The sequence below is a fragment of the Lepidochelys kempii genome, chromosome 12 (assembly GCF_965140285.1).
Source record: "Lepidochelys kempii isolate rLepKem1 chromosome 12, rLepKem1.hap1, whole genome shotgun sequence".
Lineage (NCBI taxonomy): Eukaryota > Metazoa > Chordata > Testudines > Cheloniidae > Lepidochelys > Lepidochelys kempii.
The window spans coordinates 44,168,842-44,179,848 of NC_136391.1; the positions used below are offsets into that span (position 1 = coordinate 44,168,842).

Sequence of the window (11,007 nt, forward strand, 5' to 3'; positions counted from 1 at the left end):
TCCCACAAAAAGTGGACACTAGGTTAAATTATGAAGGATGCATTAAAAAAAAACAACACAAGCATGTAGGGATAGAAGTAGAAAGACCAAGGCACAAAACGAGATTAAACTAGCTAGGGACATAAAGGGTAACAAGAAAATTTTTACAACTACATTAGAAGCAAGATGAAGACTAAGGACAGTGTAGGTCCATTACTCAATGAAGTGGGAAAGACAATAACAGAAAATGCAGCAATGCCCAATGACACATCAAAACGTCCTCGTCCCCTGCTCCCGAGGCAGTGGCGGATTTGGAGTTAGTGGGGCTCTGTTTGCAGCTTTATTTTCAACCTTCCCCTCAGGACACAGCCAAGAAAAAGAACATTCTCTCTTATCTCCCCCCTCCCCATTTTTCATTTTTTTAAATCTTCCTCCTATATTATAAGTAATGGGAAGTAAATGAAAATAAAGTGAGGTACCTTGATTGTGGCAGGGGGTTGGGGTGCAGGAGAGGGTGCGGCGGTCGGGCTCTGGGAGGGAGTTTGGGTGCTGGGTGTGGGCCCTGGGCTGGGGGTCCGGGTGCGGAAGGGGGTCAGGGTGGTGGTGCTTACCTCATGTTGCTCTGGCAGCAGCTCCTAGGGGCGAGGGCGGGGGGTCTCTGTCCACAGGTGTCACCCCTGCAGCTCCCATTGGCTACAGTTCCCAGCCAATGGGAGCTGCGGAGTCGGCGCTTGGGGCGGGGGCAGCCCACGGTGACACCCCACTAGGGGCCGCAGGGCTATACCGTCCCCTCCGCTCTTCCCAGCCCTGCTCCTACCCACCCGAGCGACCCCCGCTCCGCCCCACGCGTCTGACTCCCGGGGCCCCCTGCTCCCGCTCCACGGGGGGCGCTGCCTGCGGACCGGCCCCTTCCCGGCTCCTCCCGCCGCGCAGGGGCTCAGCCACGTCTGAAAGCGGCTCATTGTCTGCGCGTCCTCCTCGGCGGCGTCTCCAGCGAGCGGAGGAAGCGGCTGCAGGTACCGGCTGGGCTGGGGTCGTTACATGGCAAGTTCGCTGGTTCCTAGCGGGGAGCGCGCTCCGTGTATTCGAGCCCCCGTTCCTTTCTGGGCTCGCCCCTTGCCCGCTCCATCCCCCTGGCGAGACCCGCCTGACTCTCCCGGAGCCCGGCTCCCCTGCCGCCCCGGGGCAGTAGAACTGGCCCCCAGGGAGCCGCCCCCCAGCAACGGGTCCCAGCTCCAATCCCTCCACTGGCATTTGGGGCCAGTTTGGGGGGCAAAGGGGAGTGGAGAGGACGGGCTGAGGGTCAGGGTTCCCAGGGGTTTTTCCTGTTTCTCCATGTAGCTTGTTGTAGCTCTGTGGGCCGCAGGATGTTGGAGAGACAAGGTGGGTCAGGTTTCAGAGTAACAGCCGTGTTAGTCTGTATTCACAAAAAGAAAAGGAGGACTTGTGGCACCTTAGAGACTAACCAATTTATTTGAGCATGAGCTGTAGGTCACAAAAGCTTATGCTCAAATAAATTGGTTAGTCTCTAAGGTGCCACAAGTATTCCTTTTCTTTAAGGTGGGTGAGGGAATCTGTTGTATTGGACCAGCTTCTGTGGGGGGAGAGACCAGCTTTCTAGCTCTTCCTCAGGTCTCTGTGTGACTTGTGGCAACTTGTTTGTGCCTCCATTCACTCTCTGTAAAATGGGGATAATGATCCTGTCCTAGTTTGTCCTGTGGGCTGTGATGCAAAATTAATTAATGTCTGAAATGCTTTGTGGTCCTCGGGAGTGAGGTGCTGTGGAGTGCCAAGTATAATCCATCCAATGAAGTGAGCTGTAGCTCATGAAAGCTTATGCTCAAATAAATTGGTTAGTCTCTAAGGTGCCACAAGTACTCCTTTTCTTTTTGCGAATACAGACTAACACGGATGCTACTCTGAAACAAGTATAATAGTAGTACCGACAGGGACCAGCTAGCTCACCTTGTTGGAGTAAGATGGGTCTCTGCTAGGAAGCTTGGAGGAGGCTTTTTTAAAAGGCTTGAAGCCCAACTACTGCCTGTGATTTATTTATGAATTCTAATGGCCCTCACAAGAAACTAATGAGAAAACAATGGGAATGAAATTAAAAACGGACAGAGAGATGGGAAGCACTGGTGTTTCAGCACATCTGCCTAAACTGTAGCAAAACACCATGAAGGAACTCTCTTACTGAAATCTTACCTGGCACAGGCACTCCTTCATGCTTCTAATAAGGCAGATTGACTCTTGTCTGCTTTCTGGCTCTATTGCTGTTCACAAGCTTTGTCAAACCCTTACCATAGCCAAAGGAACAAATTCCCCAAACTCATGCTATACATTTGTTGGTTTTGCCCATCTGTACCTGGGGAGTCAGCATGGTCTAGTTCAGTGGTCCCCAAACTTTTTCTGTCGTGCCCCCTTATCTGTTATGGAATTTGTCTCTCCCTCCTGCTGGGGCTGTGGTCAGAGGATGGGGCCACGACCAGAGGCCAAAGCCAAGGCTGGAGCTGTGATCAGGAGCTGAGGCCGTGGCTGAGAGTGGAGCTGTGACTGGGAGCTCAGGGCTGAGGCCAGGGCCAGAGCTGCAGCTGGAGCTGGGTCCAGGAGGAGGGCCCCCAGGAGCCCCAGACAGATTCCATTACCGGTAAGGGGAGGACATGACCAAAAAAGTTTGGGGACATGGGCAGTGGGTACAATAGACCAGGAAGGAATGCTAAACAATTTTTATAGTGGGGGTGCTGAGAGCCATTGAACCAAACTGTAAAAACTGCATATAATGGAAACCTCTTCCAGCCTGGCAGTGCTGCACCACCCCTAGTTCCAGCACCTATGAGGCCAGGGGAGGCTAAGCCTCCCCTAAGCCAAGCCCTGGCCCTGCCATGCTGCGCCCTCTCCACCAAACTGACGTCCAAGCTGGTGGGAGCTCAGCTCCAGCCAGAAGCCAATGGCCCCACACTGGGGCTGGTGCTGGGAGCGGCCGGTGGACTGGTGCTAGTACCAACGCTGGGAGTGGCCGGCTGGCTGGCACGGATGTTGGGGGCAGCCCGCAGGCCGATGCTCAACACTGGGGGCGGCCTGGGGCAGTTCGGCCAGGGCTCCTCCAGCTGTGCGGGGGGGCGTGCTCGGGGCTCCAGCGGATGCGGGGGCTGGTGGGGCAGGGCCTTGGGCACAAGGGGTTGGGTCTGCATGGCTAGCCTCCCTGAAAAGGGTGGGGCTCATGTACGCCCTATGTTTGGGGGACCATTGAACTAGACCATGCTGACTCCCCATGTGCAGGTGAGCAAAACCAGCAAATGTATGGCATGAGTTTGGGAGAATTTGTTTCTTTGGCTGTGGTAAGGGCTTGAGAAACATTGTGAATAGCAATAGAGATGGAAAGCTGACAAGAGTCAATCTGCCTTATTGAGAGCTTGAAGGTGTGCCTGTTCAGATTTTAGCGGGGCTGGGGCCGGAGCTGGGGTGGAGGCAGAGTGGAGCTGGGGGCAGAGCAAGGGTGGCGCTTCCTCCCGCCTGTCGTGGGTGCTGGCCCAAGCCCCACTGCACCCCCTCAAACATTCCTCTGCACCCCTCTGGAGGGCAGGGCTTACCCCACAGTTTGGGGACCACTGGTCTAGTTGTTGGAGCACTGGATTGAGACTCAGGAGACCTGGCTTCCATTTCTGCTCTGCCACTGACCTGTTGTGGAAACATGGGTGAGTCACTTCATCTCTCTGTCCCTCTGTTTCCCTTCCCACCTTGTATCTGTAAAACACTCTACATGGATTGTAAACTCTTTGGGACAGGGATTTTTTTATGATGTGTTTGAATAGTGACCAGCACAACTGAGAGTGGGACCGGTAGATATTGTCAGCCCTTTGCCAATCACCAGTAGCGGTTGTTGGGGACCTACAGTTAGCTTCTTGTTGGAGGAGAAATCAATGATGTGGACTTGTATATTCTTGTGTACACCAGTCCTTGAGCACAGTGTTCACATATGACATGCATGAAAACCCTTCTTTCAGAAATTTGATCACAAACTTTAGTGCCTGGTTCCCAAGAAGCAACTCTACCAAAATAATTAACTCTAGGTAGAGAGATTAGCACAGAGAGCAATTTCTCCTATTGTTTGCAAAAGCTCTTCCAAAAGAAATTGCATTACAAAACTAACAACATTGCCCCATTTCTGCAAGGACTGCATGCTATTTCTGTGCGAAGAAAAAGAAATTGTAAGAACTTGTGTAACAGCACCATCTGGTGAATCCTGGCATATCAATATAAATAAACAATAAGTATTTTAAAAAATCTTTATATTCAGATGATACGTGATGCTTCTTCTGAGAAACCCACTTTACTTTACTTTGCTACAACTTGTGAAAGAGTTTAAAAATGTATCAAGTTACACAATTAATATGGAGATAGATTTAATGTGGCCTCAAAATAGCATGGCTGGGGAATGCAACTGAAAATAGTACAAATGTTTAAATACCAAGAAATACATATAAATACCAGTAACACCCCAAGATCAATATGTCCACACAACAGCTGGGAGGTATGGTTCCCACCTCAGGTAGATGTACACAAGCTAGCTCTGCTCAAGCTAATGAGCAGTGTGGCTGTGATGGCATGGGCAGCGGCTCAGGCTAGCCAGCTGAGTACTTACCTCAGATGGGGTTGTGTTTAGGTGGTGAGCTTCAGCTGCTGTCTGTGCTGTCAAGCCACGCTGATATATTTAGCTCACTAGCTTGAGCAGAATTAGCAAGTGTACACCACCCACCCCCTCCAAGTGAGGAAATACATCTTTTGAAAGGAAATCCAGTGAAATGGGTTTGTGGTTGGTTTATGATTTGAAAAAATGAGAATTTATGTAACTTATAAAGTGGTATGGTTATTTCCATAACTCTTTGATGGTGTTGGGTGTATATGTGTATTCCTGGAATAGGCCCCTCCCTGCAAAATAATAGGAGACAAATCTAATGTATTGAAAATGTCTGTTCTACTGAGGTTCTTATTTTTCTTTCATGTGCTTCCTTGCAGTTTATATCATACTTTAGATTAGAGATTTTTTTCTCTATTCCAATCTCCTTCATTATACTAATTTTAGTTGTAATTTGTAACAAAAGTTTCAGACAGAAGTATAATTTTTTCAAAAATTTACAATGCCCCTTTAATTGCCACAATAATACATAAAACAAAAGGAGTCTGGGAAGAAGACAAGGCAGACATGTGAATTACAAAAACTAATTATTGACACTAAGTAAAAGTTTTTATACTTATATATTTTACATTTCATATGTGTAAAATTGAACAAAATAGTTTGGGTGTCTATATCAGCAGAGATGTATGTGGAAGTTCATAGGAGAGTTAAGGTTGAGAGTCACTTAATCTTTAAAAGATGACAGTTATAAAGACTCTAAAATGAAGACTGTGATTGTCTTGACATTTTCTGTGCTTCATGGAGTTACAGGGTAGGATTGGGGTCCAAATTTTGGGTCATCTGTGCAAGGGGTTCTCAAGATGCTGCCTCCCCTCCTAAAATTCGTCTCTTCATATAATCACTTTGTTCTTCTAAATGTTTTTTTACGCACATCTGGGGCTCAGACTATGGCTCTACTCCTGCCTAAACTGATCTCAACTGGTTGGGATTTATCTCAGCTAGTGCATACTGCCCCTTTGGGGAGCAATACTGAAAAAGTGACTAAAGATCAAGTTTAGAACTTCAGGTCAGCGTGAGCTAACTGACACATCAAAATGTGAAATGCACATGGGCTCAGTAGCCATATGGTTTTCACGCAGTCTGCTGTCTCAGATTTTCTTTACTTTTGTATGCTAACAGTTGAACAGCTTACTCTCTGCAACACCAGATACCCACTCCAAACTTTCTTTTACTCTGTGCTCAGTCTTGCACTGCCTTTTTCCCAGTCCATTTACTGCCTGTCTCAGCTCTCTTGCCGATAGACTCACTCTGCAGTCTCCATAAGTCAGAAACAAGTTATATCCAACATAGCACATAAATACAAAAAAGAAAAGTCTTTTACAGGAGTCTGTCTGCTGTGAGTTGTATCATTATTATGCCACTGCAGTTGTTACCAAATACTAAACAGCCTTTTCCTCTCCCTTTTCAGTGTATTAGTTGCTTTCCTTCAGCCAGTATGGTGAGACTTCGGCTTTCCAGCACCATTGTTGTAGTTTTCCTTATGATTCAGACTGGATTCTTACTATTTATGTATGCTCGACATAGCAGCTTCATGCCTCAGTCTGAAGAGAAGCCATCTCGGGTGCACATCCTTATTCTCTCTTCCTGGAGGTCAGGATCTTCCTTTGTTGGCCAACTGTTTAGCCAACACCCTGATGTCTTCTACCTGATGGAACCTGCCTGGCATGTGTGGGTAACGATGTACCAGAACAGTGCCAAAGTCTTACATATGGCTGTTAGAGACCTAGTCAGGTCTGTCTTCAAGTGTGACATGTCTGTGTTTGATGCCTACATGCCTTGGAAGAGAAACTTGTCCGATCTCTTCCAGTGGGCAGTGAGTCGGGCACTCTGTTCAGCTCCTGCCTGTGATTCCTTTCAACGCACCGACATTACCAATGAAATGGCCTGCAAGACCCTTTGTGGCAAGTACCCATTCAGCAAGGTGGAGGAAGCTTGCAAGACCTACAGCCACATTGTCCTCAAGGAGGTCCGGTTCTTTGATCTGACAGTTCTCTATCCCCTTCTCACTGACCTCTCCCTGAATCTCAAAATCATTCACTTGGTGCGTGATCCCAGAGCTGTTGCCAAGTCACGAGAACAATCAGTAAAAGCCTTAGCTCGTGACAATGGGATTGTTCTGAGCACCAATGGCACTAAAGTGGAGGATAGCAAATATAAAGTAATGAAGGAAATTTGTAGAAGTCATGTCCAGATCTATGAAACAGCTACTCAGAAACCTCCAAGATTTCTAAAAGATCGCTATTTGATGATCCGTTTTGAAGATCTGGTTCAAGATCCCTTATCAGAAATCAGAGACATGTATAAATTTGCAGATCTTAGACTGACTCCCAAACTTGAAAGCTGGATCTATAATATCACACATGGCCAGGGACCAGGAAAGAAAAAGGAAGCCTTCAAAATCACCTCCCGAGATGCGGTTAACGTTTCCCAGGCCTGGAGGAATATTCTTTCCTTCCAAAAAATTAAGAAAGTACAAGAAGTCTGCAAAGGTGCTATAAATATGCTTGGCTATAAACTTCTGGATTCTGAGAAAGAGCAAAAAGATTTGTCATTGGATTTAGTGTTGCCAAGACGAAGAAACCAGTTCAGTTGGTCATCATTCAATCCGAAAAACTAAGACATATTACTTTGAGAGGTTTTTTGGAAATTTTATTTATCTACTGTGCAACGTGCAGGTAGCATGAAAAGATTTGGCTGTCAAATTTAATCCTAGTCCTAGCTGCTGCTTTTTTTTTTTTTCAAGTGATGGAAGGTTTTGTTTTTTTTCTTCAATTTCGCACACTGGAGAATGTGAAGCAAATGAAAAATGCAGCATGAGATTTGTCAGTTTGCAGACTTACAGCTGAGGTGAGCTGTTCTGAACACTGCATTTTGTAAATATTATGTGTTAAACTATATGTCTTTCAAAGGTGAATTAATGGAGATGGAAAATGTCTTTTGTATTTATTAATACTTTAATTTTTAAACCTTGATTAAACTCAGGATAACAACTGATTAAACATTTTAAGGAAATCTCAGCATCATCTCAAAAACAAATGCATGGAAATCAAGATGGCATAAATTCTCTCATGCTTTCTGCATTCTTTTTTTTAGTATCCCCTGATTTGTTGTTGTCTTTGTATTCTCCCCCCGACACCCCTCCAAGCTATTTTGCAGCTCTGTGTTTTTTGAAAACTTGTCTGAATCTTTTTGTGATTTAATTTTCATTAGTGCAGATCATCCTGGGAAACCCCAGAGAACTGGGGTTACTTCTAAAAATGACCTATCTTTGGGTCAGCTGTGAAATCCTGAATTATTCTGTCAATAGATTTACCTGTGCTCTGATCTGAATGGCAGAGTTCTCACCAGCTGTTTGGTTAAGGCACTGGAGTAGAGCTTTTGCATTGGAGTATGGAATCTAAAAACAGAAAATAGAAGTAGAAAATTAGAATGAGGGAATCATCGTGGTAGTAGCCTGTTCAGAAGAATATGCTCTGTAACTCCATGACACACACAACAGGAACAGACCTGCTTCTACAGTCTGTAATTTACAGCTTTTTTAAAATCAAATTCTAGTTGTTGTACTGAAGAGTCAATTATTAATGAAATTCACCACAGCAAATATGTCTGCCTTTGAAGCTTGTCTGTTATTTATACTTCTGTATGCAATTTTTGAAGGAACAAATCTTGAAGCAGAAATAAAGACTAATTTTAAACTCTTCATCTGAAGAAAGGCATTAAATCATCTAACATTTAATCAGTTTTGGATACACAGTTAATATTAATTGAGGGAAATCATTTAATTTAATTTTGGAAGTGGTTTGGGCAAAATCTCAACTAAGTATATGTTAGGGCTGTCAAACTATTAAAAACATTAATTGCAAGATTAAAAAATAATCACGATTAATTGCACAGTTAAGCTGTAATAGAATACTATTTATTTAAATATTTTGGATGTTTTTCTACATTTTCAAATACATTGATTTCAGTTACCACCCAGAATACAAAGTGCACAGTGCTCACTTTATTATTTTGGATTACAAATATTTGCACTGTAAAAACATAAGAAATAGTATTTTTCAATTCACCTCATACAAGTACTGTTGTGCAATCTCTTTATAGTAAAAGTGCAACTCACAAATATAAATTTTTTTTACATAACTGCACTCAAAAATAAAATAATGCGAAACTTTAGAGCCTACAAGTCCACTCAGTCCTACTTCTTGTTCAGCCAATCACGAAGACAAACAAGTTTGTTTACATTTACGGGAGATAATGCTGCCCGCTTCTTATTTACAATGTCACCTGAAAGTGAGAACAGGCGTTCGCATGGCACTGTTGTAGCGGTGCTGCAAGGTATTTACGTGCCAGATACGCTAAACATTTGGATGCCCCTTCATGCTTCAACCACTATTCCAGAGGACATGCTTCCATGTTGATTATGGGTTCTTCTTGATTACAATCCAAAGCAGTGCAGACTGACGCATGTTCATTTTCATCATCTGAGTCAGATGCCACCAGCAGTAAGTTGATTTTATTTTTTGATGGTTCGGGTTCTGTAGTTACTGCATCAGAGTGTTACTCTTTTAAGACTTCTGACAGCATGTTTCACACCTCATCTCTCTCAGATTTTGGAAGGCACTTCAGATTCTAAAATCTTGAGTCAAGTGCTGTAGCTACCTTTAGAAATCTCACATTGGTACTGTGACATTGCACCCCATATTCTTCATAGTGATATTATTAGGATATTGTAATAGCATAATTATGATGCATTTTATGCAAGATGGGTCATGTGAGCTGCCATTGGAAAAGCTATGATTTACTGAATATGATTACCCTATTTGTATGCATGTATTATTTTGTATCTGTATTTCAGATGTAGTTACACCTCAGTAATGCCCACTAGACAAGATGCTTTCAGCCTAGATAATTGGTTGGGAAGGGCCTATTCAGGACAGTGAACCATTAGGGAAAACAATAGGCCTTAGGAGAAGCTTATCTCCTACCTGGTGATGAGCCTTCCTGAGAACACTCCAAACAGCCTGTAAGTGAAGCTGCTATGACTCTACAAGGACAGGTGATCAGGCCACAATGATGCTGGACTCCATCTTGAGATGTCAGTATTTTTCCACAGACTGGTCTGGGAATCAAGCTTTGGAACAAAAGGTTCCCGCCATATGTAAAAGCTATATAAGGAAGAGAGTGACATCATCTGTGGTTCTTCACTCCTCACACGAGGACTCCTGGAAACACCTGAGGAACAAAGACTGAACTGGGGAAAGTGCTGGACACAGGCTAAAGAGATTTCTAGCCTATGTATGAAACACCTGGGATTCCAAGCTGTAAAGCAAGTGCAGCTTGCCCTGTAAGAATCTGCAGCCTGCTTGTATCCTCTCCTAGGGTGAGAATCTGCTAATTTATATCCAGTCTATCTAGTATATTAAGTGTAGTTTGCGTTTTTGTTTATTTGCTAGATAATCTGCTTTGCTCTATTTGCTATCCCTTATAATCACTTAAAATCTATCTTTTGTAGTTAATAAACTTGTTTTGCTTTATCTAAATCAGTGAGTTGGAGTGAAGTGTATGGGAATCATAGTTCAAGGGGCAAAGGCTGTTGCATACTCCTCTCCACACTGAGGGAGGGGGTGAACGTTGTGAGCCTACGCTGTACAGTTCCCTGTGCAGTGCAAGATGGTATAATTTTGGGTTTATACTCCAGAGCAGGTGTGAGCATGTGGAGCTGGGAGTTGCCTTGTCTGTAGCCTTCCTATGCAGGGGCTGGTCAGAGAGCCTGCATGTAACTGCAGCTGGGTGTGTCCCTAGCTGTAGGAAATGCTGGTAAAAGTGCAGGCTGGAGGGCTTTGCAGCTTGTCACAGCACTACAGTGTGAGAGGGAACCCAGGCTGGTGGATCAGTGAGCTCAGTGGTACCCCAGTTCCAGGTGGCACCCCAGGGGGAATCTGTCACAGATACCACCTTTGCGTTTTGTCAAATCTGCGGTGAAAGTGTTCTTAAATCGAACAACATGTGCTGGATCATCGTCTGAGACTGACATGGCAGAATGAATGTAAAATCACAGAGCAAGAGACCATTCTCCTCCCAAGGAGTTGTCACAAATTTAATTAATGCATCTTTTTTTTTTTTTAATGAGCATCATCAGCATTGAACTATGTCCTGTGAAATGGTGGCCGAAGCATGAAGGGACATACAAATGTTTAGCATATCTGGGACATAAATACCTTGCAACATCAGCTACAACATCCCATGCAAATGTCTGTTCTCACTTTCAGGTGACATTGTAAATAAGAAGCGGGCAGCATTATCTCCCGTAAATGTAAACAAACTGGTTTGTC

General features: G+C 44.5%; 1 protein-coding gene across 2 annotated transcripts; it reads left to right on the forward strand.

Annotated features, from left to right (window-relative positions):
• The first annotated feature begins 922 nt into the window (after window positions 1-922).
• Window positions 923-8,465, forward strand: LOC140896488 (carbohydrate sulfotransferase 5). 2 transcript variants are annotated; one of them, XM_073308407.2, is made up of 2 exons: window positions 923-995; window positions 6,084-8,465. In XM_073308407.2, exon 2 carries the CDS (start codon window positions 6,111-6,113, stop codon window positions 7,290-7,292), a length of 1,182 nt encoding a protein of 393 aa, XP_073164508.1. In that variant the 5' UTR covers window positions 923-995; window positions 6,084-6,110; the 3' UTR covers window positions 7,293-8,465. The 2 variants fall into 2 exon arrangements, with proteins under 2 accessions (XP_073164508.1, XP_073164509.1); XM_073308408.2 differs by lacking the exon at window positions 923-995 and adding an exon at window positions 3,436-3,674.
• The last annotated feature ends 2,542 nt before the right edge of the window (window positions 8,466-11,007 follow it).

Excerpts from the sequence above, each read along its gene's own strand:
- LOC140896488 (XM_073308407.2), top strand. The coding sequence starts at position 6,111 with ATGGTGAGACTTCGGCTTTCCAGCACCATTGTTGTAGTTTTCCTTATG.